The 25,949-nt window shown below is 57.4% G+C and overlaps 2 protein-coding genes across 5 annotated transcripts in view; one reads left to right on the top strand and one right to left on the bottom strand.

Annotated features, from left to right (window-relative positions):
• LOC308606359 (dynein regulatory complex subunit 4-like) overlaps positions 1 to 25,949 on the top strand; it is a 70,705-nt gene that overhangs the window by 39,831 nt on the left and 4,925 nt on the right. The window contains exons 4-16 of the mRNA XM_081217129.1: positions 1,692 to 1,889; positions 2,536 to 2,742; positions 4,284 to 4,338; positions 4,952 to 5,157; positions 5,647 to 5,814; positions 6,090 to 6,176; positions 7,980 to 8,189; positions 9,762 to 9,827; positions 12,148 to 12,340; positions 22,503 to 22,676; positions 23,300 to 23,468; positions 24,000 to 24,155; positions 24,754 to 25,456. Of these exons, the coding sequence (XP_081073255.1) occupies positions 1,692 to 1,889; positions 2,536 to 2,742; positions 4,284 to 4,338; positions 4,952 to 5,157; positions 5,647 to 5,814; positions 6,090 to 6,176; positions 7,980 to 8,189; positions 9,762 to 9,827; positions 12,148 to 12,297 (1,347 nt within the window). The 3' untranslated portion in view covers positions 12,298 to 12,340; positions 22,503 to 22,676; positions 23,300 to 23,468; positions 24,000 to 24,155; positions 24,754 to 25,456. The remainder of the gene's footprint in view (positions 1 to 1,691; positions 1,890 to 2,535; positions 2,743 to 4,283; positions 4,339 to 4,951; positions 5,158 to 5,646; positions 5,815 to 6,089; positions 6,177 to 7,979; positions 8,190 to 9,761; positions 9,828 to 12,147; positions 12,341 to 22,502; positions 22,677 to 23,299; positions 23,469 to 23,999; positions 24,156 to 24,753; positions 25,457 to 25,949) is intronic.
• LOC308606360 (5-hydroxyisourate hydrolase-like) lies at positions 12,729 to 15,462 on the bottom strand (the record flags this gene model as incomplete). Of its 4 annotated transcripts, none has more annotated exons than XM_081217130.1 (5): positions 15,184 to 15,462; positions 14,675 to 14,814; positions 14,306 to 14,431; positions 13,273 to 13,408; positions 12,729 to 12,818 (listed from the first exon to the last, which is right to left on the bottom strand). In XM_081217130.1, the coding sequence occupies exons 1-5, from the start codon at positions 15,433 to 15,435 to the stop codon at positions 12,729 to 12,731; spliced, it is 744 nt and encodes a 247-aa protein (XP_081073256.1). In that variant the 5' UTR covers positions 15,436 to 15,462. The 4 variants fall into 4 exon arrangements, 3 of the variants coding, with proteins under 3 accessions (XP_081073256.1, XP_081073257.1, XP_081073258.1); XR_014013806.1 differs by lacking the exon at positions 12,729 to 12,818 and adding an exon at positions 13,823 to 13,934 and having other exon boundaries at positions 13,346 to 13,408; XM_081217131.1 differs by lacking the exon at positions 14,306 to 14,431.

Genomic DNA, 25,949 nt, shown 5'->3' with positions numbered 1-25,949 from the left:
TTTCTTTCATTCTTGTCTTTTGTAGGCACCAGATGTTTACAGAGCTGTTATCATAGTACATACACCTAGAGCATTCTCATTTGTTTCATTTACCATTAAACACTGTGAATTATTTTTGGCCACTTGTTCATTTTGATGAACTTAAGGGCTAGAGAACATGGTTATATAATTACAATTTCAATTACAAGGCTCCTGAGACCTGTAACGTGTGCAAACTGTGGGAGCAAGTGTGGTCTGGGAGCGTCTGACACGCACTCCTGTGAGCCTTAATGACCCTTACTTACTTTTGGTGGTTTTAAGATAAGGAAATGAAAGGTGACTGAAACAGGCATAAGACCTGAAGCTGGAGAGCTGGGCCGAGGCCCTTGAACAGCAGTGGAGAGGCTTTGTGTCACAGGCAGGGAGCCTGTCGGCAGTGTTCGCAGAGGGTGGTGGGTCAGGTTGCACTTTGGAAAGGTCCCCAGGCTGCCGCGTGAACGGCTTACCCACCGCGCTGCCCCAGCCGTCAGGCTGTTTCTTGGCTCCCCATTTCCTCCTGTCCGGTGGGGACAGAACTGTGATATGGCAGTGGCCAGTCTTGCAGAGCAGAGCCTTGCTGTCCGGTGTTCCAGGCGTGGACACCTGGGAAGCTTCCAGGGCCCAGGCAGGAGTGAGAGACTCAGGGCAGCTGCGGCCAGTTCGCTGCATATTAACCTGTGGGCCCTGGGCTCCAGAGCTGTCTGTTTGCTGAGGTTTGAAGAGAAGCTTGAAATCTAGATATTTATAAGAAATCTAGATATCGAGTGGTGGAACGTCCAGCGTGAGCCAGTCAGAGTTGGGAGAAGTCTGGCTTAGATCCTTTGTCTGATTGACACAGTAGACCCCACTGTAGACCTCCCTCCTGGGGAGCCCAGCCCCGCCCCGGCCTGGTGGCCCTGTTTGTTTTTTGGTTTTTCTTCCTTTAACCTATTTGCAGATTTGCATTTGGCTCTGGACCAAACCATCTTGACTGTTTCGGGTCTACTGGTTTTGTATATTTTTTGTTTAACCTATATCTTTAAAGGTGAAAGTTTTTTTTACATTCTGCATTGTTTTGTGAACATATTTACATCATTCTCATATCTTTGTGTTGTTGGGCCATATAACCCTCTAGCTGATATACTCTAATTTCTCAACCATTCTCCTATTTATTTAATTTATTTATTGGCCGCGCTGTGTGGCTAGCGGGATCTTAGTTCCCCGACCGGGGATTGAACCCGGGCCCCAGCAGTGAGAGCACGGAGTCCTCATCACGGGACCGCCAGGGAGTTCCCAACCATCCTCCTACTGAAAAGCATCTTAGATCATTTCCTTTTTAATTCTTTTGCTGTTGTAATAATGGTGTAGCTAATATCTTTAAGCGGAAAGCTCCTGTGTTCTTTTGAGAAATTTCTTTAGTGTAAATCCCCAGGAAGGAATAAAAGCATATAATCATTTTATGGCTCTTGGCCAAATACAAGAGATTTCTGCTGTTTGCTGCACGTTCCCTGTCCCCGAGCCTTCCCAGCTCCCTGCTTTAACTTCTCACTTTTAGCTCTGACTTACTCTGAGGTGAGAGCAGCCCCTCCCTCTTCCTTCCTGGCCTTTCTCCGTCCACCCTCCCCTGGCGGCAGGTGGCCCGCCCCGCCCCACGCTCAGCTGGGCCGCCTCACGGGCCCTGTTCTGCCCACCAGGTGGAGGAACACATTGGCCGCATCCGGGAGGAGCTGGACCGCGAGCGGGCCGAGCGCAACTTCTTCCAGCTGGAGCGGGACAAGATCCACACTTTCTGGGAGATCACGCGGAGGCAGCTGGAGGAGAAGAAGGCTGAGCTGAGGAACAAAGACCGGGAGATGGAGGAGGCTGCGGAGAGGCACCAGGTGGAGATCAAGGTGAGTGGGGCTGACCTGTCCCCACAGGAGCTGCCATGTGGGCAGAGGAGCCGGACCGGGGGCCAGGGGCGTTGTCTCGCCTTGCTTCTGGGAGTCACAGCCCTTTGTGTCCTTGACGTGGGGAACCTGAGGGTATTTTTTATGTGTGTGCACGTGGGCATGTGTGTGTAGGTGAGCATGTGCGTGCAGGTGAGCCTGTGCAGGTAAGGTGTGTGCACGTGGGCATGTGTGTGCAGGTGGGCATGTGTGTGCAGGTGAGCATGTGCGTGCAGGTGAGCCTGTGCAGGTAAGGTGTGTGCAGGTGGGCATGTGTGTGCAGGTGAGCCTCTGTGTGCAGGTGGGCACGTGTATGTAGGTGGGCAGGTGTGTGAAGGTGAGCCTGTGCAGGTGGGCATGTGTGTGCAGGTGGGCAGGTGTGTACAGGTGAGCCTGTGCAGGTGAGGTATGTGCAGGTGGGCATGTGTGTGCAGGTGAGCATGTGCGTGCAGGTGAGCCTGTGCAGGTGAGGTATGTGCAGGTGGGCATGTGTGTGCAGGTGAGCATGTGCGTGCAGGTGAGCCTGTGCAGGTGAGGTGTGTGCAGGTGGGCATGTGCATGCAGGTGAGCGGGCAGAGCAGGTGAGCGGCGGTACTCCCCCCGCCCACAGGTCTATAAGCAGAAGGTGAGGCACTTGCTGTACGAGCATCAGAACAGCTTGATGGAGATGAAGGCGGAGGGCACCGTGGTCATGAAGCTGGCGCAGGAGGAGCGCCGCGCGCAGGAGAGCGCCCTGTGCAGGAAGACGCGGGCGCTGCAGGTGGAGCTGAAGGAACAGGAGCTGGCCGGTGAGCTGGTGGAGAAGAAGCTGAGGCTGGTAGGTGCCAGCGTGCCATGAGCACCTCGGGATGCACTCCAACTGGGAATTCATATTTCTGTATATTAACTCCTGCATTTTGGCAATTAAATATTAAACAACAGCAGCAGCAGCATTATGCAGCCAAACAAGCCCTGTTTGGGGTCCAGGCACAGAATTCTGTCTCAGGCTTGAGCAACAGGTTGACTTCCCAAGAGGGAAAGCCAGCTCAGGGTCCCTCTCCGCATACTGCTGACCCCTGACCCCAGAGACGTGCGTGCAGCCCCTGAAGTGACCAGCCCTCCAGCCCTTTGGCAGCCACAGCAGTTTGTCCTGTGAGCTGTGCTCTCAAGTGCCTCGCTGACCTTTGAGACTCTTTGGTCCTTTCTGAGGGAGGCAGCGGGGTTCCAGTTGGAGGTTGGAATTCCTTCTTAAGCGCCGGGCCCGGTTCTGATCTCTGGGGACACAGAGGATGGGGCTGACAAAATGCCTGCCCATGCACGGCTGATGGTCTAGAATGGAGAGGCTGCCCCTGAGACAGAAGACAAAATAAACTGTCAAACCTGTGTCACAGGTCTGCGGGCATTAGTGCTACAGGAAGTTCCTGGGAACGAGGGTGGTTGCATTTTTCTACGCATTCTGGGAATTCATTGAGAAGGTGATACCTGGGCAAGGGCCGGGGGAAGGCAGGGCTGGGGGAGACCAGGCCTTGAGAAGGGCTGGGGATGGACCAGTGCCATGGCCCCCAGGAGTGAGAAATGAGGGGTCTGGGGGACAGGACTGAGTCGGGGACCTCTGGAGGGTGTGGGCAAAGGGAGGATGTGTCCAACTTTGGTTTTCAAAGGTTGTTCCTGGCTGTGGGTTGAAAGACTTTGTCAGTGCACTTGCCTCTGTGTATGTCTGGAGGCAGCCCAGCCTCAACTGAATCTAGAAATAAATCAGTAACACTGCAGACTCTGCCGTGAAGCTTGAGGGTGCTGAAGTCTTGGACGCTTGAGGGCGGTCTGGCCTTTCTGACAGAAGCACAGAGTGGGCTGCCTTCCAACAAGTACAGCGGTGCGGGCTCTCTGCTTACGCGAGGCCTTGGGCGTGGAGTAGGTACACGGTCAGAGTGCTGCTCTGAGTGAAAACACTGCTCTAATTTAAACTTTTTATTCAGAATTTATAACTGTCTATTACAATAATTTGTAACAGTATTCTAAGCCAAAGCAGGTTAGCCGACAGCAGGGAGCCGGCAGCTCTGTGTGGGTCTGGCCCCTGCTGTCCAGCCTCTGGGTAGGGCGGGAAGGGCTGGGCACGGCCAGGGGCCGGGATGTCTGTCAGCATTCTCTGCAGCTCCGAGGTGACCTGCGCTGAGGGACGTCCATTATCAAATGTGGAATTTACCAAACCTTGTTATTCCGGGTTGGGTCCATGAGCTCGGAGGTGAGGGGCCCAGCAGAAGCAGCACAGGTTTACTGAGCCGGGCTTTCCTTGCCAGTGAGGCGAGGGGCCGGGCTGAGGGGCCGGCATCTGTTCCGTCCCCTCTGACCTCCAGTGACTGACCACTTCCCCCTCTGCAGAAACACGCCGAGGAGATCACCAAGATACGCAAGGACTTTGAGCGGCAGGTGCGAGGTCAGCATCTCCCACGCTCCGTGTAAGACGGCCCCAGAGCCCCTCCCGTCAGGAAGGGACTGTCCAACAGCTCTTGCTAACCGGGCACATAAACCAGTTAAAACAGCTCAGACGTGCAAAGCGAGGCTGGTGGACTATTCAGGATCCCAGAACACCCTATTCCATGAGAGGTGGGAGGCTGTGAGGACGGCCCACACCCTCAGGCACGAAGCGGCACCTAGAAGCAGGCAGTAGTCATCCAGCCTCGTGGGCAGCGCCCAGGTCTCCCGGCCTGCGGAGGCTCCAACCTCAGAAGTCTGTTTGGTTTACTACTAGAGCCCGTAGTCTGTCTGGCTGGCCGTGGTTAGAGCCCACTGGGACTGGGTGACGTTTGGCTGTTGGGATCCCTGAGGCAGGGATCGATTAGCAATGCCTGCGACGGGCAAGGAGGGCAGGCTGGTGTGTGTGCTGGTGCCGCAGAGCAGGGGAAAGTCCCCACCCCGTCCTGCCGTCTGCAGAGCTTGTTGGTGAGGCCTTCGTCCTGGTGGGTGTTCTCGGCCCTGGGCTGCCATCCCTTCTCGTAGCCACAGGACCAGCATTCTGCTCAGCTGCTCTGTGTGCTGCTGCCTTTCAGAAATCGAGGCCAAGTACGATAAGAAGGTCAGGATGCTCAGGGAAGAGCTTGACCTGCGCAGGAAGACAGAGATCCATGAGGTGGAGGAGAGGAAGAACAGCCAGATCAGCGTGCTTGTGCAGCGCCACGAGGAGGCCTTCACGGACATCAGGAACTATTACAACGGAATCACCCGCAACAACCTGGCTCTCATCAACTCCCTCAAGGTGCGGCCGGGGTGCCCAGCCCCCTTGGGCCGACCCCCCTGCTTGTAGAAACATTTGACCCTGCCCTTCACCTGCCCTTGATCGAAGCTCACAAGTTGTGTTGCCCGCTACAGCCGTGGCTGTGGTCCGGCTGTTGCCCTGACCCTCACGTGGCAGGGAAGTGATACACCTGTGTGCACTGGGATATGTCGAAGGTCAGGTGGAACCACAGGGGCGTCATCGTCACCCAAGTGCTGGCAGCCGTGGAGGATGTCCTCTGGGGGTCATGAGCAAAGTGTAATCTCTCAATTTGCACAGAGGCTGAAGTACTAGAAAATTCAGAATAAGTTAAAACTGTGAAAAAATACTGTGTGTTTACACATAAAACAGATGTAGGTCCTCACCATGCCGGCAGGACCATTGTCTGCGGGCAGGGGGGATCGCGGCCCTCGTCCTGCAGGCCGCAGCCCCTGATCCTGCCTGCCGATCCCCCGCCCCTCGTGCCCACAGGAGCAGGTGGAGGACGCGCGGAAGAAGGAGAAGCACCTGGAGAAGGAGATGATGGAGGTGTGCGCGCAGAACAGGTGGCTGGCAGACCCCCTGCAGAAGGCTCGGGACGAGATAAGCAAGATGCAGAAGCAGCTCGGGGGCTACGAGAGGGACAAGCAGATCCTGCTGGTGGGTTTCTGCCCGATTCCTGGCCCTCCCTGGCACCTCCTCCTGGGCGTGGAAGGGCAGGGAGGCATCTCCTGAGGACCAGAGAGGAGCCTGGCCCTCGGGGCAGGAAGGGCAGGGGCACTGAGCCCCTCCTTCCTGGGCCTGGTGGCCCTGGGGCACGTGAGGCTGGCACCTGTTCTGGGAGATGGGTGGCTCAGCCCCTCAGGTCTGGGAGCTGCATCGTGTGGGTGCCTGAGTCGGGAGGGCTTTCTCCCCCACCCCCATTTTCTCTCCAGCGCACGAAAGCCCGTCTGAAAGTCGCCGAGGAGGAGCTGAAGAGCCTGCAGTGGGAGCACGAGGTTCTGGAGCAGCGCTTCACGCAGGCGAGCTCCCGGGACGCCTGGGTTCTGGGCTGCGCGCCCAGCTCCGGCCGCTGGAGGTCCCATGGCCCTCCTCGTGCCGCGCGGCCCTCGGTGGGCGGCTGGCCCGAGTCTCAGAGGGTGGTCCCTGGTGGGGAGTGGGTGGTACCCACGGCTGTCCCCTGGGGCTCTCCTCTGAAGCGTGGAGGTGGCCTGGCCCCTTGAAGGAAGGGCTTTTTTTCATCTCTGTGTGTGTTTCTAAGTCCCAAACCTTCATGTGTGCGTTGTAAGGAAGCCTGTGGGTGTAAACATGAGGGCCTTGGGGCCGTGCGCTGGTCCTCACAAGTGGTCAGAGCTTCCTGACTCTCCTCCCAGACTTTTGTGTGTCCCGGCATAGGGACACTGCTTCCCAGAAGTGAGGGTGTCTGGAGTGCCCGTGTTCTCATCTCAGCCTGTGTGCCGTCTCTCCGATCGGGTCACACTTGAAATCTCTGTTTCAGTCCTTTGCTGTTACAAGCATCCTTTTAAGTTGTCTTTGTGCAACTGTGTATCCCTTTCAGGGAAGTCGATTCCTAGCAGGGGAAATGCTGGGTGAGAAGGTTCACGTTCAGGTTGCAGATAGTCTGCCGGGAGGGATGTTCAGAGTTGTGACCCCACCCACAGTGCCCAAGGGGCTGCTTCCGCCGGCACCAGGTCTTCACTGATGTGATTGGGTGGCAGGTGTCTCACTGAACGTGCTTTTCTGCAGAGTTGGCCCTCCCTGCCTGCAGGTCCCGGGGTCTGGCCCCGGGCCTGGCCGAGGGCAGAGCCGCCCCCTCTGTGTGAGCCGTTAGCACAGCTACCGCCGCAGACAGTGACAGTGGAAAGGACATCCCGTAAGCGGTCAGAGCTAGTCACCGTCAAGAAGCCTCCGAGGGTCCCGGAGGCTGAGGGCAGCTGAGGGGAGGGTCCGTAGGCAACCAGGGAGACGCGGCTCCCCGCTGCAAGGTGGCGTGAGTGGGGAGGGGACTCTACCACCTTCTCTTCCGTCTGCATGTCGTCTGCGGCAGGGGAGGCAGGCAGCGCCCCTAAGAAACCAGACTCGTCACGTTTTAAAAAGCAGAGGGATGGGGACTGGATTGAAGCACATCTTGAGAATACGATCCTGTAGTTAGAAAGACACGGTGCTACAGGGTTTCAGCACAGCCCTCTCCTCTTCCTAGCAGTGATGTGTGTTTCTACGGCAGTGCAGAACATTCTGGAAGGAGTCCCAGCAAATACTCAGATGGTGGCCTCTGGGAAGTGGGGTTGAGGAGTGTTTACTTTTTCCTTTTTACACCCCGACTCAGTCTTGATTGTTTAATGGTGAACAGTTAAAAGTTAAAGGAGATGAAAAGGACACTGTCCTTGGTGGACAGGCGGGTGGCTCCAGTGCTCGCTCTAGACCTGTGTTCCAGGGTCTGGGGCTGGCAGAGGGGGTGGACCTCCAAGGGGCCCCCACCCCAACACTGCTGAGTCTGAGGCCCTGGACCTCATGGGGATGATCATGTCCTGAGCCTGCTGCCCAGACCCAGGGCAGGGCTGGCCCCAGCCCCTCTGGGGGTCTGTGCAGCTCGTACTAGGGTCCCTGTGGCTTCCTGAGACACCTTCCCAGAGATGTTTCCTCCTGCCGCCCATGGTGTGGACAGCCGCACACCTCTAGTTCGGTCACAGAGTGGGGCTCAGGCAGTGTAGATGATGCAGACCCACCTGCCCGTGGCCGGGCGCTGGTGAAGGCTCTGTGCCGTGGCCCCGGGGCAGAGCCGGGAGGGGCTTCTTGCCAGTGAGAAGACTGGGCCCATCCCGCAGGTGCAGCAGGAGCGGGACGGGCTGTACCAGAAGTTCACCGCAGCCATCCTGGAGGTGCAGCAGAAGGTGGGCCTCAAGAACCTCGTCTTGGAGCGCAAGGTACAGGCACTGGCCACCGCGGTAGAGAAGAAGGAGGTGCAGTGCAACGAGGTGCTGGCGGCCTCCAACCTGGACCCTGCGGCCCTGACCCTCGTGTCCCGCAAGGTGGAGGTTGGTCCTGGGGGTTCCTGGGGAGGGGCTTCTGGCGGCCTGGGCTCGGGTTGGGGCTCCTGTCTTGTGCTCCAGCCTCCGTCCCTCAGTGGAGAGTCTCAGTTCACCTCGGGGAGGGGCTGTTGTGGTTTCCTGGCCCGAGCGCCCAGGCCTGTGTGTGCCGTCGGGCTCCCCAGGTTCCCGGGCTCTGCCCTGGTGTCTCTGAGGTCTTCCCCAGCCCCTCCTTAGCCTCCTGGCACCTTCGAGCCCGAGTCCACTGCCCACTCCAGCTTAGCCTCTCAGCCAAGGCCACGGCCGCCGTCCGCCTGGGACACTGAGATGTGCTGGTTGAGGCCGTGGCAGGGGGAATGCAGGGCCGTGGGTGGCCTTTGTGATGGCTGCTGGGAAGGCTTCCCAGAGGGAGTCACATCTGAGCAGAGGCTGGAGCATCTGTTCAATCGTGGGTCTGCAGTTGTGTGTGGCTTTCCTCTGGGCTGGGACTGTCCCAGGCATGGGGCACAGCAGTAAAAAGACAGACGAGGCCTCGGTGCCCACAAGCCAGCAGGGAGAGCTGAGGACTCAGGACAGCAGTTGCCACTGCCACTGGCTCAGCAGGCAGAAGCCCTGATGCCCCTGGCGGTGACCTTACCTGGAACTGGCCTTGTCCCTCTGCTCCCTGACCTGGGTGGGACGTGCCACAGAAGAAAACGGGTGAGGACAGACAAGGGGACTTTGGTGCTGCTAGGGAAGCGTGGCCTGGCTCTGGGGTCCTGGGCAGTTGGGTGACCTGTAGCCGCCAGGCCTGAGGTGGCCCCAGGTATGGTTTCCTTGGGGGTCTAGGAGATGGACACAGACCACAGCTGGCCTCCATGACTCCACGGAAGGTCCTTCCATGCTGGAGGGCCCTGTCTGTCCCTGCTCTTCATTCACACAGAAGCAGATCTTCTGGGTTCCAGGCCTCAGATGGCAACAGGAGGGCAGGAGAGGGTGGGCAGGGCTGACAGAGGATGACTCGTCACCAGTGGAGGAGGGGGCTGGGGTCCGAGGTGATGTCGTGCCCACGGTTCTGGCTGAGACCAGGTGTTTGCTCAGAGGGAAGCGATGGCCCTGGCTCAGTGGGTGGCACTGCCTGGAGGACCCAAGTTACCCAGGCTCGGCTCTCAGGACTGGGGTAGTGCAGCCTCATGGTGGGGCCTTGTCTGGGCCGGCATCACCATGGTCCTGAGTCTGGGGGCTCGTCTCTGTTCTTGTCCCTTTTGTGTGTGAATCACAGAGGGGAGGAGGGCTTTCCTGCTCTCCTCTTGGGAAGGACAGCCGGTCTTGCAGCTGGGCCAGCAACCCAGTGCTGCCAGCGACCAGGGTGAGGGGATAAAAACTCAGCCCGTCCATGGCAGTCACCATGGCTGCGCCTAGGGGCCAGGGCAGGGCAGGTGGGGGATCGAGGGGGTTTTCCCTGGGATGGCGTTGGCAGACGGGGTGGCCCTTCTCACCATCTGGGCAGTTTCCTTATGGAGATGCAGATCTGTCTCCCTTGGAGACCTTTCCACACCAGCCGCTCCCCGTGTGGACGTCCTGACACCTTCCTTTCCTCAGGACTTTCTGGAATCGAAGAACAGCACCATCAAGGACCTGCAATACGAGCTGGCCCGGGTCTGCAAGGTGCGAGGAGACCCCCACCCCTCCCCCATGTTCTTCCAGGTGCCCGGGGCTCCACACCCCTCCCTCAGGCCCCTTCCTCACCCAGGACCCCACCTGATCTTTACCTTTGAGTGCTGACACAGTCTGAGGCCTTCTGCGCCTGCCCAGGGTCACTTGACCTGCAGGTGGCCTGGAGTACATCCGCATGGCTCTGACGCTGTCCTGGTGTCCCTGATGGGGCCTGGCCAGTGAATGTGTGGCGTTCTGTCCAGCAGGCTGTCCCTGTGTCCCTGTCCAGCCCTTGCTCTGGTGCCACGGCGCTAGCCTGGCCTCTGGGGCGGTTTGGGGCGGGCGGGAGGTCTCTGCACCCTCAGAGTAACCTCCACGTCTTCCAAGCACGTCTTCCAAGGCCTTTATGAGTCTGGCAGAAGCCACACACAGAGGCCTCCTGCAGCTGGGGACTGCAGTGCCCTGACCCTGGTGCCGTCTGTGCCCTGCACCCAGCGTCCCCAGCTCCGTGGCTGAGCCCGCGGCTCTGTTAGTGCTTGGCCTGTGGGGACACAGACACAGTGCTGCCTGCAGACGTGCTTCCCGAGAGCGAGCACCCCGCGAGCATGACTCAGATGTGAGCCCTGGGCTGTGGAGCCCCAGGATGAAGGCAGTGCCCATCACGGGCACTGGGCTCCGTGGTGACCAAATGCCCTGGGCCTTCCCTGCCCATAGGGCCCTCCCCAGGTGCTCTGGGAACCCCTGACACTTATATGCATTCTTGGGGGAATTTCCATAACCCACATCTGATTGTGGGGAGGGCTGAACCCCAGAGATGGGTGAGGGCCAGGGCCCAGCCCCTGAGTTGTCCTGGAGCCCGGCCCTGGCTCACCCTTTACTCTCAGCTCCCAGCACCTTGTCTTGGCGATGCTGAGGGCAAGGAGCCCCTTTGAGCTTTTGCTCTGCGTCAGGCCAGGCTCTAAGCATTTAACACGCATCAGCTCTTCAAACGCTTACAACCGTCTGGTGAAATGTGCCCTTTTAAAAACATCTGCTTTTAAAGGATGGGGGAACGGAAACCCTGTCTGCGTTGGCCCTGCCAGCGCTGTTGCCCAGATCTCGGCATTTCTGGGATGGGGGAAGGGAATAGATGCCAGTAGACAAGGCAGGGAGGGTCATCCCTGAGAAGGCAGGGATGCTGAGCCTGAGTGAGAAATGCTTGCAGGGAACCAGGAACTCAAACCACAGTCCTGCTCTGAGTGCACGCCCTCTTCAGTCTCCCCAGCCATGAAACGGGGACGGTGGGGGCATCTTCCATTGTGGGTTACCCGAGGTCCCACACATGAAGTGGTTGGGTAGTGCCCAATAAAATTCCTCAGACTCGGGCCAGAGTTGTTCTCAACAGAAGGAAAGCCTCTGGTTGTCTTCTACCTGAGCCAGGAGGTGGCCATCACCACCTGCTCATCTGGACCACTCTTCTGGGGAGGTGGAAACTCAGCTACATAAGATCCCTGGGCAAGTCACTTGGCTTAAAAGGGTGGCCCCTTCCATGGGGCCTTTGATTGGTTTGGTCTTGAGGACTCCAAACACTGGGGTTTGTCCTGCTTATAATAATCATAATCATACCCCTGGTGCATTATGTTTTCCCAAAAGCTTTAAATGCATGTTCGCAGCCACTAACCACCAAGCAAATGGTCTCCTTAAGACTGTAATATTGAAAAAGATGTGGGGAATGATGGACTTTAAAAATGTGAACCCGAAATCTTGACCTGTGAATCCCAGAGATTCAGGAAAACAAAAACAAAAATCCAAACAGAATCAGCAAAAGCTGAGATAATACAGGTGGTAGCTGTGAGCGGCACTAATGCCTTAAAATTTTGATCATATCTCTCAGGCTAAGAGTTTGATCAAAAGGGGGGACTGTTAAAAAGAAACAACAGGCCCTAAACGGAGTCACTTATGTGAACCCTACCAAGACTTAATACCTAATCTAATTGAAGTTTTAGCCTCTCCCTATAGTGGAAATTTAAACCCATCAGCAGTGGGAGGTGATCTGCCTAAGACCCCCTGCCTCCCCTAAGGGAAGGTGCCCACCCTTTTAACCTCCTTGTCCCACCCTCCTGTGCCCATAAAAGCCTCCATTTTATACAGCTCCTTGGAGCACCCTTCCGCTTACTAGATGGGATGCTGCCATGAGTAAAGCCAATTAGATTCTCAAATTTAAATAAGTGTGTGAGGGTCTGGGTCTGGTGTAGTGAGCACCTGGTAAAGGCTAGCTCTCCACGGGGCTGGGTGTGCCTGAGCGAGGGTCAGCCCCGGCTGCCCCTCCCCTGAGGCCTCTGTGTCCCCACAGGCCCACAATGACTTGCTGCATACCTATGAGGCGAAGCTCCTGGCCTTTGGGGTCCCCCTGGACAACGTGGGCTTCAAGCCCCTGGAGACGGCCGTGATCGGGCAGACGCTGGGCCAGGGCCCCGCAGGACTCGTGAGCACCCCAACATAGCCCCTGCCCGGACGACACCCACCTCACGCACCGAGGACAGCAGGTATTTGTTCTGAAGACATGCGTTGTCAGCAAGTGAAGGTTTTCACAAGTGCTGCCTGTCCTGTTGCGTGGCTGTGTGGAGAGGCTCCCAGGGCCCACGGTGCCGTCCGGCCCCTTCCCCAAGCCCACCAGCTCTGTGCGCACACCCGCCCCCATCCCACCTGGGGCTGGACAGCTCCAGCCAAGTGTGCCTAGTGACCACAGCCGCCTCGCAGATGCCAACAGCTTTATTGAAGCTCTGCCACTGGGAAATCGGGGCCAGAACGTCCCCGGAAAGTGTGACCCTGGTGCCCGCGAGCAACAAGCCTGCCCTGCTGGTTGGGGGCTGGGGGCGGCTCAGCCTGCCGTGGTGATGGGTCCGGGCTCGTAGGCCAGCTGCCGGTCAGCCGCTAGCTCCCTCGGTACGTGGTATAAGACCACGGGCTCAGCAGCAGCGGCACGTGCAACTTGTGGGTCTCGTTTGTGATGGTGAAAACGACCTGATGGCAGAGGGGACACCGGGAGAGCCAGGGGCCAGCACGGAGTGCACTCAGCCTGGCCCCAGTGCTGCCATGGACTCAGCAGCCCAGACGGCTGGCCTGGGGCTGCAGTTGGGGTCAGGAGCCCCAGGGCCAGCTGGGGGGGCGGTGGGTGTGGCTGTGTCCTCCCCAGAGAAAGCACTCGATCTGAGGGGCCCTGGGTCTGCAGGTTCCCAAGGTGTCCCGCCCGAACAGGTCAACTGAAGGGGGACAGTGAGCTGGATGGGGCTCGGGTGAGCCTCTGTCTGCAGGGGCTGAGTCAGCCTGACCCCGGAGCAGGGCAGGGACAGGTGTGATGTGGTCAAGTCCGGCACCCCTTTCTTCTGGGAGCCCAAAGCAGGTGCGAGGTGGTGGAGGCGCAGGGCCAGCCTGCCGGTCACAGTGAGTCGTGGGCCTCCACCCGTCTGGCCCTCACCTCCACGTACGGGTAGAAGCTCTCCTGGCCCCGCTTCTGCCAGTAGCCCTCAGTGTCAAAGGCCAGCTTGTAGGTGCCCGCCTTCATCTGGCCTGGCAGCAGGAGCCCAGGGCAGTGGCCGTCATGGTCCGTGTAGCTGGGGAGAGGAAGCGGGGGCACTGCAGAGGGGGCTGAGGGGCCCCCGGCCTGGGGCCCCTGGGGCTGCATGCCCACCGGCCTCCGATGTCCCCGCAGCCTGACTGGGACTCGGGTGAGCGGGCCTGGGCGGCTGTGGAGCAGGACAGCCTCCAGGACCTGGGGCTCTGGGGCACCCCAGGGACACTGCGCACTGTTTAAGAAATCACAGAGAAGCAGAAGGCAGAAAATTCCCACAATCTACCCCATGAGCAATCATCGCTTTATATCTGGCATGTATACTTTTCAGGTTTTCTCTATGCATAAATATGCTCATTTACAAACTTTAAAAACGGGTTGTACTAGTCACACTGTTTTATAACGTGTACTTTTTGTTTAATATACTGCGTGTGGCTTTCTGGTTCAGTAACTGTACCCAAATCGCTGTCCGTGTGGTGGCCTGTTTGCAGCTTCACCAGTGGAGGCTCTGAGGGCCTCTGCTCACTAGGCACCCCCGTCACCTGCAGCCGTGCTCGCAAGTGTCTGTGCTGTGATCAGAAAGGGTGGCATTTACCAGCACAGTTTAGGGGGTGTGGTTGGGAGTGGGTCTGTACGGCCCCCCGCCCTGGACTCTGTGTGTTCCTCCAAGCTCAGACGGGACCTGGACCCCCGGCTTTTCTGAAGGGCTCCATACCCTCAGGCCTGGAACCTTTGGGGTCCAGCCTACCAGCCCACACCAGCGGGAGGGTCGGGGGAAACTGCTCACAGGCTGACCCATGACACCTGCCAGTCTGGGCTGGGTGTCCCCCAGCAGAGCCTGGGCCTGGGGCAGGGGTAGTACTGCCAGGCAGCGGACACCTCCTGCTGTCCCAGCCGTCCCCCCTCGCCCCCCAGTCTAGGAAAGGGGTGCCTGTGGTACCTGCACACAGGGTGTAGTGAGAATGTAGAGAACATCCAGTGCTCACCTGCTGCCCTGCACAGGCCACCCGTCCGGCAGTGACAACGAGGGCTTTCAGGTCCCACCTCAGGCCTCGGCCGGCCCAGCCTGCAGGAAGAGACAGACCCCTCTTCCCCCTGCAGTGGGCACTTGGGCTGGGAGCTGTCCCAGCACGTTCTGTGGCCCTGACCAGGCCTACACAGCCTGTTGAAAGAGCGGCCCTGAGAGTCTGCAGGGGACCGTCCGGCTGTGGTGAGCCCTGGTCCCTGCCCTCCAGGCATGCACCCCTTGCCCTGGTGTGGGGCAGGGAGGTGGTCTGGACTCGAATCCTGCCCCAGACTGCCCTCTTACCTTTTCCTCAGCTCGGTCCACTGCTGGCCATGGTCCTCGAGCCTGGACAGATGGAGGCAGAGGACCTCGGCCGGAAGCCCTGAGGCAGTGTCCAGTACGTGTGTGGTCAGCGGGCTGCTGCCCGGCTCCATGCCTCTGCCCTGGGCCACGAGAGGGGCAGGGAAGCTGCCTTGTGTCCACACCCGCCGGTATGAGGCAGCGGAGTTGGTGTAAACAGCCCCCGGGGACAAAGTCCCAAACTGCCCCTGGGCCCTGGGTGGTGGAGTTGCCGAGCAGCCCGAGCAGGCTGCGGTGACACACTGCCATGCAGGTCGCTGACCTGTCCCCCTCCTCCCCCAGCAGCCCCCTCCCCCCAGCACTGAAGGGGTCTCCACACCCAGGGGCCTCTCCCTCAGTCAGTGCCGGCTGTGGGTGGCCACACGGGGTTCTTCTCCCGGCACCCAGCTCTGTCCCCTTAGCCCCAGGTGAAGGAGAGTTCAGGGGTTCCGAGTCCGGGCCTGTCCCCCTACCTCCGGGGAGCCCAGGTGTCGCTGGAGTGTCCGCAGCCGCAGGGCGACCCCGGAGCTCATGCCAGGCCGGCCTGGGGGCTGGCGAGGTGGCGACACCACGCTGCCACCCCCATAACCTCCCCGGGCCCCTCCCAGGCCCCGGGGCCACGTGTTTGACCAAACTCGGGGCGGAGCCACAGGGAGGGGTGAGGCTGGTCTGGTTCGCAGGGGCTTCACCTTGGTGCCCACCTGGAGGGGCCCAGGGGGCTTCATGGGGGCGGTCGGGAGGGGTGGGCGATCACGGTGCACAGACCTGCGGGGCCGTGGAGGCTCCTCCCGGCCCGGAAGTGGAGTGGCCCTGGGGGGCGGGAGGGGGCCCGAGGGGCAGGGCTCCGGGACGTTGGGGTGGAGTGCTGGGCGGGACCGGACGGGAAGGGGCACGGGGAGGGGGTGGGGCTCTGGCGGGGCGAGTATGTCCAGCCAAGGTCCACTTCGGCAGCTGGGCGGCGCAGGGCGAGCCTGACGACCCCCGGGAGTCCCTGAACCGGTGTAGCTTGTTTTCTTCCCTGGGAAGGTCGGGATTTGATGGAAGCCCCGACAGGCCACGTGGTGGTGCCTCAGGCGGGACCCATGGCTCGTGTGGTCGCACTGCCCGCCCCTCCTCCTACCCACTCTGGCCCTCGACCCCCAAGGAGCAGGGGCCCTGCACACTGACAGGGTAGTGTCTGGGCTATTCAGAAATGAGGAAACAAGAGACAAGGCTGAGCCGACGGGCACGAGTCCATGATTGTTTCGCAGTAGTCTGTGATGTACACACGGAACAGACTGTATCTAATGTATAAATAAAGATAAGGGCATTCTGTGTTTAAAATCTGGGTGACGTTGCCTGGCGGGTTGGATTGCTCTGGATGTGGAGTCATTTTTCTTGTCGCTAAAGAGGCTTTTCTAATTATTTGGATAGTGAGTGTGGCCAATTTGTACGTTAAGGATCAGACCCCTCTGAGGTGGGGAAGGGGACCTTTCTAGCGACACTTGGGTGTTGGTTACAGTGCTTTGCAGGCAATCAGGAAATGTCTGTCTGAGAGTTAAATGCATGTGACATTTGGCAGGGCTCACGTTTTTAGGAGGTGGCCCCAAAGAGGCACACAGCTGTTTTGGTAAACGCCCATGGGGACGGGACCAGAAACAACCAGACTGTCCTCACAGGGGACAGTTAAATACATGAACTCTGCCACACACAGCAACTGTGCAGCCCAGTGAAAAGAGTGAGGCCCATTTGTGTGTAAGGTGGATGGTCTCGGGGCGGGAGGCGTGTATAGCTTTGTGGTTTTAAATCCACAGTAGCTTTCAGCCCGTTACAAGGGCAAGCTCACTTATCACCATCACAAGCTCAGGGTGCAGCTATTAGAATCCCCTTTTTACAGAGGAGGAAACTGAGGCACAGAGGGGCCATGTACGGGAGTATTTTCTAGTGTGGTACACAAAAGACTGATGATACCAGGTCCACCTCTGGGACAAGCAGTGTGGACAAGCGTTAATTATTTTCTTTCTGTAAGCTTTCTTTGTACAGTAAAAGTCTCAAATGTCGTAAGCAAGCTGACAAAAACAACAATCAAACCTTTTTTTGGAGGGTGCCCTTTCACCCCCTTCGTCCTTCTCTGCCCCGAGAGAAAACCTAGTTCTGGGAGAGTGCGGGGCAGGGCAGGGCGTTGTCACAGCTCCTTCTGGGGCCTCGCTAGGGCCCCCTCCCCAGCCTGCAGGCTTCACCTGGAACCTTCCCTGTGCCTCTGGGAGGGCAGTGGGTTGATGAAGAGTAGGCATGGGGGTCCAGCCTAATAGGCCCAGTGCCAGCCATGCCGTGCTCGCCGCGTGACCCCCGAGCTGTGACCCTGCTGCCTTACACATTCCAGCCAGGAGCGGCCGCACTCAGGGGAGCAAAGTGCGCGTCTACCTGCTGGGCCTCTTGTAAAAAGAGACCAGACACAGGCCTTGAATCCTCCCTCCTCCCCACTCCTTTCTGACAAGGTGAGTGTGATGCTGGAGTTGCAGCGTTCCACACCCCCCGCCCCGCCCCCTCCCCGGCACCAGGAGGACAGACACAGGCCCTAAGGAAGACACACGCTGAGGAGGAAAGAAGCTGCATCCTTGGTGTTGCCGCTGGGCTGCCTGGCAGGTGGGTGGGACCTTTCGTGTCTGGATTGTGTTACGTGCAGTGATTTTAAACCACTCGTGTTGATTTTTCCAGGTGGGTAGCCCAAAGCGTTTCTGCTTCAGGGAGTTGAGATCACGCAGGTAAAACGTATAACTACACACAGGGTGCTCAGTACCTTGGAACTGACCGTTCTTCCCAGGTGGCTGAGACGCTGAGCAGCGACGAGGGTTGCCCGTCCTCCTGTCCCAGTGAGAAGTCAGCTGGTCGGGCTGCCGTCTGGGTCCGTGCTGGCACTGGGAGGTCCCCGCCTTACCCTGAGCCCCTGGAGAGGCCCACGTGGGACCAGCCTCTGGGGCTCCCCTGAGGCACTGCAGCTGCGCTATGACACCAAGGGTGCCCGAGCCCCTGCCCCTACTCCACGCCCCACCCCGGGAGTCCTTCCAGGCCGCTGTGGTGGGAATTTGTGGTCAGAACTCAACGGAAGGGACATGAGGGCAGCTGGGACCTTCCTGCACTGAGGAAATATTGAACATCGCCAGGTACACTGAGGTGACAGGTGACAAGGGGAAGGCCATTTCACATGGTGCTATGAGCTGAGAAGGCCACACGATGGGCAGTGCCAGAGGGTGACAGGTGCTGGAGGTCAGGGGGCCTGCCGGCAGGCTGAGGAAGGCGAAGCCAGGGGTGAGGGTCACAGGAGGGGCGCATTTGGCCCCCGGTAGCATTTCAGCTCCCCAAGGACCTGGGTTATTGTCTGTTTCGTCAAGGCTGTTCCCATGCCTGGATAGGACCTGGCCAGAGGTAGGTGCTACATCAATATCCCTTGAATGAATGGAGAGAAGGAGTGTGCATATGTGCACAGAGGGACAGTGAGTGTGCAGATACGCAAGGGCAGAGACGTCAGGCTGCAGAGCGGGAGTTAAGTAGATGAAGAAGGCAGAGATGAAAGAAGAGAGCGTGGGAGAGAGAGAGGCACGGTTTCCAGGCACTGCTTCCCAGCCCACATCGGGCTCTCCTGCACCCCAAGCCTGTCTGCACTCTGTTTCTTTACGGGAAGCTCCCTCTGGCCTTCACTCACCCGTGTGTCCTGCGCTGCACGTCTCCGGAGCAGCTCCGAGTCTGTTCCCACCACACCACCTGTGCCCGAAGCCTCCTTAGTCTTAAGCTGGGGCATCAGAGAGCTCTGGCCGGAGGTGAGGCCCCTTCCCTGCCCTGGGATAACAGCATCTTGTCTGTGTCGGGGACTCTGCTTTCTGCACCTGTGTGCCCATTCGGGTCACTGCCTGGTCCAGGATTGGCTGCCCTTGCCCTGGGACAGGGAGCATTTGTGGGTCAGTGCATCCCAGGGGGTTCTAATGTTCCACCAGGCTGAGGACCCCTGGCCTGCATCATGACACTGCTGCTCAGCAGTGACACATGGGCCACCGTAGAACATAGTTCACGAGACATCCGCTGGCCTCAGCTGGACTTCGAGGTCGGGCCGAGGATGGGAGGGGTGGTGCTGCTGGTGCCTGTGATGCGGCTGCGGTCACAAGCCTTCACCTTGGGGGTTGCCGGCACACAGGTACGTGGTGGTCAGCGCGGGGACCAGAGGTGCCGCCAGAGAGCAGATGCACCAAACGTGGGGGGCCTTCCCTCCACTAAGTGACTGGCTTCCGGGGCGCTGTCTTGGCAGGCACACCTCAGGGCTCAGCTTGGCCCACCACTCAGCAGAGAAGCAGACTTGGATAAATTCAGACCACCCCCTTCCAAAACTGACCCAGGAGGAGACTTCTCCTGGATTGAGACCTGATCAACATATTCCTAGTCCCAGCACTAAACTGGGGGGTCCTGGGACCCCTTCAGTTATGTGGTCAACACTTACGGGGTCAGGATGCCAGGAACGTTTTCCGGTTTCACCAGGGGATGTGGTCTAATTTTGTGTCAGGCAGAGCCACTTCGTTTTGCCAGTTAGAGGAGGGGTCTTGTGGGTACAGTTCTGATTTCCTCCAGTGATCCCTCAGGGCTCACTGTGCCCGGGGCTCACCGTCAGCCTGTGTGCGCCAGCGGGACCCCGCCTGCAGCAGCCACCTCTTCTGACTGGTTGGTCTGTGTGCCAGTTGGTCTGGGGTCTGTTCTTATGGGTTTTGTTTTGTTTTTGTTTTTTTTTTTTTTTGCGGTATGCGGGCCTCTCGCTGTTGTGGCCTCTCCTGTTGCGGAGCACAGGCTCCGGACGCGCAGGCTCAGCGGCCATGGCTCACGGGCCTAGCCGCTCCGCGGCATGTGGGATCTTCCCGGACCGGGGCACGAACCCGTGTCCCCTGCATCGGCAGGCGGACTCTCAACCACTGCGCCACCAGGGAAGCCCTGTTCTTATGGGTTGAGTGTCTGCTCTGAGTGGCTGGTGTCTTCTTCTTTATTTAATCGATATATTTTTTTATTGACATATAGTTGATTTACAATGTTGTGTTAACTTCTGCTGCACAGCAAAGTGATTCAATTATACATATGTATACATTCTTTTTTAAAAATAATCTTTTCCATTATGCTTTACCATAGGATATTGAATGTAGTTCTCTGTGCTGTACAGTAGGACCACGTTGTTTATCCATTCTGTATATAAAAGCTTACATCTGCTCACCCCAACCTCCCACTCCATCCCTCCCCCAGCCCCCATCCCCTTGGCAAACACCAGTCTGTTCTCTATGTCTGTGAGTCTGTTTCTGTTTCATAGATAGGTTCATTTGTGTCATGTATAGATTCCACATATAAATGATCCCATGCAGTATTTGTGTTTCTCTGTATGACTTACTTCACTTAGTATGATCATCTCCAGGTCCATCCATGTTGCCACAGATGACCTTATTTCATTCTTTTTTATGGCTGAGTAATATTCCATTGTATATATGTACCACATCTTCTTTATCCCTTCATCTGTTGGTGAACATTTAGGTTGCTTCCATGTGTTGGCTATTGTGTGTAGTGCTGCTATGAACATAGGGGTGCATGTATCTTTTTGAATTATAGTTTTGTCTGGACATATGCCCAGGAGTGGGATTGCTGGATCATGTGGTAGTTCTATTTTAGTTTTCTGAGGAACCTCCATACTGTTCTCCATAGGGGCTGCACCAATTTACATTCCCACCAACAGTGTAGGAGGGTTCCCTTCTCTCCACACCCTCTCCAGCATTTATTATTTGTAGAGTTTTTAAGGATGGCCATTCTGACTGGTGTGAGGTGGTACCTCATTGCAATTTTGATATGCATTTCTCTAATAACTAGCAATGTTGAGCATCTTTTCATGTATTCTTCTTCTTCCTTTTCTTTTTTAAAAATATTTATTTATTTATTTATTTGGCCACACGCGGGATCCTTGTTGCCACGTGTGGGATCTTTGTTGCAGCGTGCAGGATCTTAGGTTATGGTATGCAAGATCTAGTTCCCTGACCAGGGATCAAACCCCGACCCCACGCATTGGGAGCTCAGAGTCTTAACCATTGGACCACCAGGGAAGTGCCCTGTATGTCTTCTTTGGAGGAATGTCTGTTTAGGTCTGCCCATTTTTTGATTGGGTTATTTGTTTTGTTTTTTTGTTGCTGAGTTGTATGAGCTGTTGGTATATTTTGGAAGTTGAGCCCTTGTAGGTAGCATCGTTTGCAAATATTTTCTCCCATTGTGTAGGTTGTCTTTTTGTTTTATGGTTTCCTTTGCTGTGCAAAAGCTTGTGAGTTTGATTAGGTCCTATTTGGGTTTTTTGTATGTGTGTTTCTTTTGCCTTGGGAGACTAACCTAAGAAAACATTGGTACGATTTGTGTCAGAGAATGTTTTGCCTACGTTCTCTTCTAGGAGTTTTATGGTGTCGTGTCTTATGTTTACGTCTTTACCGCTGGTGCCTATTCTGATTGGGTGGTGTCTGTGCCTCACCAGCTGGGACAAATGTAGATTTGATTGCATCACTGGGTGGCCCCCCCTCCTGACCCCTGACCTGTCACTCCAGCCCAGCAGTGGGCACACCGATGGTTCCCCTGTGCTGGTTGATGGTGAACGTGTTGTGATGCAGCCCTGAAGGGCTTTGCCTGAGGGTGTAGGCAGTGGCCACGCTGTTCGTATCCTTATCGCCATCTGCAGAGGTTCCTGTGGGGACAAAGGGGAGAAAAGTTGATGGTGTCAACAGCTAACAAGCAGCACGACCAAACAAATTAATATAAAATCTAAAATTAAGGACTTCCCTGGTGGTGCAGTACTTAAGAATCCGCCTGCCAGCGCAGGGGACACGGGTTCGAGCCCTGGTCCAGGAAGATCCCACACGCCGCGGAGCAACTAAGCCCGTGCGCCACAACTACTGAGCCTGTGCTCTACAGCCCGCAAGCCACAACTACTGAGCCCGCGGGCCACAACTACTGAAGCTTGCGCGCCTAGAGCCCAAGCACCGCAACAAAGAGCGGCCCCCGCTCGCTGCAGCTAGGGAAAGGCCGCGCACAGCAACAAAGACCCAGGGCAGCCAAAAATAAATAAATAAATAGTAAATAAATGTATTTTAAAAAACTCTAAAATTAAATGTCTTCGCTTTTTAGTCTCCTCACTATGCAGATAACAAAACTGCATCAAGTGATGTAAGTGCCAGCTCAAATACTTCACCGAAGTCGTATAATTATTTCCAAATGATTTGTTTACTTTCTCAGAAATCTTCACGTCATCCTTTGATGTGACTGTCACTATAGGAACGCTGTGCACCATTAACTTCAGGGGCTGAGAAACTGTTAGGCGGCTGAGGGGAGGGCGGTCTTCCATACCCCATCTTTCCATCTGTCCCACTGCTCTCGGGTCCCTTCTGTCCTCCCTTTTCCCCTGCCGTTGTCAGGGGAGTTCTGTCTGGACCCTGGCCACGCTGCGGGAGCTGGGGCCGAGCACACAAACCAGAGGGAGAGAAGTGGTGAGGCTGGGCCGAGGGGTTGGGGGCAGTGTGTCCCGGTTGCTAGAACCAAGCCTCTGGTGTCTGGTCCACAGAGAGGACCCGAAATGGCTTTGCGCCTCGGGAGGGTGATCCAAACACAGCCTGTGCTGCCTGGTGAGTGGCGTGGAGGCCCAGGAGGAAGCGTTAGTGGCAGGCGAGGTCGCAGGCGAGGAAGAGACAGAGCACATCCTCTCACAGCTCCCTTTGCTACGAAATGCTCGGTACCTCCCGTGAACCTCAGTGTCCATCCCCAGGTGTCGGTCGGAAACGATGGGTATATGGACACGGCAGCGCTGCCCATGGTGCCTCGCGAGACCAACAGAAGCTTCCGGACAAGCAGCTGCTGGGGCGCCGCCGAGGCTGCGAGCAGGCTGGCGCCTGGGGAGGGAGAGCCGGAGGGAGTCCTGCTGGCCCCGGAATCAGGAGCAGTCAGTCACGTTGCTGCTTTCAGGGGCACGAATTGGGGGCATGAAGGGAATGAGGCCAGAGCAGCCACGGGGGAGGGTCTGTGAGCAGGAGGGACACGGCAGGGGTGCGGCCGCCAGCGGGCGACCCCGGACAGTGGGCGACCCTGGACAACAGCAGCCCCACGATCCCCGAAGGGCCCCCGTGCTTTGTGGCCCCTGTCGACCCATCTCTGTGAGATTCTGCCTGTGGCCCCCCGAGCCCCCCAGCCCTATTGCTGTGGAGCAGGGTCTCTGCTGCTTGAAATCACAAAAACCTTTGCAGTCCTAGAGCTGCCCCTGCTCATGTCAGGGGGAACCTTCAGGGCAGTAAGAGTTTCTTTGATATTCGTACTTTAGTTTCCCAGAGTCTTCACATTTTCCCTGATTTTGCTGCCGTGTGTCCCTGAAACCCTCTGTTGTCTCACGGGGTGGGCTTTCTCCGTCACAGACCCCTCAAAGGCCTCCCGCCGGGTGAACGTGGGCTTGTCACTCGGCTGCACAGTCTCCACGGGGCCCCTTGTCCCACTCTTGCTGTCCCCAAGCTGGGTCTAGAGAAGCCCTGTCCCAGCGAGAACCCACTTTCTGGCTTTATCTCTCGTCCCAAGGACCGGGGAGTCTTCCAGCCTCGGAAAGAGCCCTCAGGGTGTCCTGCTTCAGTGCTCACGGCAGAGAGCTCGCGTCCTCACAGGAGGCACTTCAGCTGGGCACACGCGTCCCTGCAGCTGCACGTGACCCGTGACCGTGCTCCCAGGGACGGACCATGAGGGCTGATGGGTGAGCTCCTGCACCACTTGCCTGAAGGCACTTTGCCCTCCAGCCCCTTCCTTCTCCCCACTCGGGGGTAGAGTGTGGGCCTGGCCACGAACTCGCTTTGACTGTGGGTGAGGGCGTCCTGGAGTGCGAGCAGGGAGGGGGACCTGGGTCCCCAGTGAGGCTACCCAGCGAAGTGAGGCTTCGTCTGGGCCTCGGTTGGGCTCGGAGGGTATGGCCGAGGGTCTGCTGGACAGGACACCACATGTAGAGGGCCCTCAGCCTCATATTGATGACAGCAGTGACTGTGCTAAGAACTTCCTGTACCAACCCAACAGCAGGGTAAGTGGAGGCTCCAGGGCTTCACGGTAACTAAGTGCAGAGCAGGGACTTGACCGAGCTGAGCTGGTGGCTTGGATCCTGCACGCTTAACACTGGAGTGACAGGACCTGCTTGTTCGCTCTGCTCAGCTCTTCTTGCCACCTTCTCCTCCACCCCACACCCTTATTTTTGCTGCAAGAGTCATGCCTCTCTCTTTATTTTGTATCTTTGCAGCTAATATTTGCGGTAGAAAATGTCTACTCCGCCATCAGAAGCCGGCATCTCATGGAATCCTCAGCCTCTTCCACGACCGTAGGGCTGGTTCCTGACACCCAGCTCTGCCCACCTCCACCTCTGCAACCCTCACGTGTGGTACCTGCAATATAACAGGTGCTCAAAAAATGTTTCATGAATAACTTCAGGACTCAGTGGTTGTCTGACATATTTAGAAAAGGAGTGGCCGCCCCTATTGCTGGCACCCCTGAAACCCCGCAGGAGACACAACCTAGTGTGGTCCCTTCTCTCACCCGGGGGAGCGTCACACCAGCCGCCCTGTCTCCCTGCCTGTAACAAACTCACCGTAAGGAGGCTCGCTGGCCCCTGGGCCAGTGATGCTGTGAAAACCCGGCCTTGCACTCGTGAGATTTGGTGTGAAGACAACACAGAAACAGAACCAGCAAAGAAGGGTCCTGGTCAGGAGTCAGTCCCTCTCCATAGTGACCCTGTGAGACCCAAGCACTCCCTCTGCTAAGCCTGCTCCGACTGTTTGGGAAGGGGCCCTTGTGACTCCCCGGGCAGCAGGTGGGAGGGATAACCCAGTCTCTCTTCTGCCTCCTGAGACCAAGGTGGGCATCGGGGAAACAGCCACACCTCCGACGGGGGTCCAGAGAGGGTGTCCCGAAAGGACAGGGCCGAGCCGTCCAGTGAGGCCAGGTCTCGTCCTCACCGCACTGACCTGCTGGAGGGTCTTGGGTTTCCTGTCATCCAGCACTCCCTCCGCCAACCCCAGCCTTCAGCGTCTTGGGAGCCCCTCGCTGGCAGGCCCCCCGGGGGCAGAAAGCCGCACAACCACCGAGAAGGAGGATAAGCACGCAGGACAGGTGAGACCAGCACTGAGTGTCCTATGTCCCCTCTGCTCCCCAGGGAGCACCCCAGCCCTGGGCCAGCCATGGCCTTTGTCCTCTTCGGTAGTGTCTTTGAAGTCAGTAGTCCCAGACACCTTCCTCTGGAGGGGAAGACGCAGTGACCGCGGGAGGGGTGAGGGCGGGGTGTGCTTTAGCCCTAAACCCGTAAAGCTGCAGAACTTCCTTGAGCCCCGAATGCACCACATGGGTAAACCTGCAGCAAGCCAGGCCAAGATCTGGACAGATTCCCCTCTGGAAACACTTCATGTCCAACAAGAGAAGGTCTGTTAAGCCCCGCTCCGACCCCGGGACGTGGGGCACGTTGTAACCATGGAAACTGAAGGGAAGGCGTTTGAGCAGCTTCTTCCTCGGTGTCTCCCCCAGTGGCCCCTGAAGGTACTGCACCCGGAGGAGAAGCGCTCGCTCTTGTCTCCTCACTTAGGGCCAGGCGGTGCCCACCCCTCACAGCCCCTGCTGCCCGCCTGCTTCTGAGTTGCATGGAAACCTACCGGTCACGAGGCCAAAGCGGGCTCGTCTTGGTGAGCAAAAACAGAGGCCGGTGACAAGGTAAGATGGGGGCTCAAAAGATTTCTTAGAAGAAAAACATGCACGTGTGTTCCTGTGTGTGTGCACATGTGTCTGTGTGTGGTGACCAGATGCTGTATTAATTGGTGTTCCCTATACAATTATGAGTGGCTTTTATTTTCTGTATTTTCTAAATTTCTTTTTTTTCTAAACACCTGCATATTATGAGAAAAAAAAAAAAGCTGTTGACATCGAGCACGAGAGCTTGCAAAATAAGATCTTAAAGTACATATTTCAGAATGTTACAGGAGTTTTCTCTGGGTGATAGATGAACGGCCTCCTACTTTTAAAAACGAACTTAAAAAAACCTCTTTGGTAAGTTTTCAGGGGTCTGAGCTTTGAGGACAGCGTCTGCGGGTGACACCCTCCCCACAGGCAGCTCTGCCTCAGGTACTGGCTGGGCCAGTGGCCGACCAGGCTGAGTCTGGCAGCCGAAGACCAGTTTACCCTCTGTGCTCCGCTCTCACCTGCTCAG

Source organism: Mesoplodon bidens (assembly GCF_964165515.1).
Source record: "Mesoplodon bidens genome assembly, chromosome: 18".
Classification (NCBI taxonomy): Eukaryota; Metazoa; Chordata; class Mammalia; order Artiodactyla; family Ziphiidae; genus Mesoplodon; species Mesoplodon bidens.
Note: the sequence above shows the minus strand (reverse complement) of the source record. Positions and strands in the feature narration are given on the sequence as shown.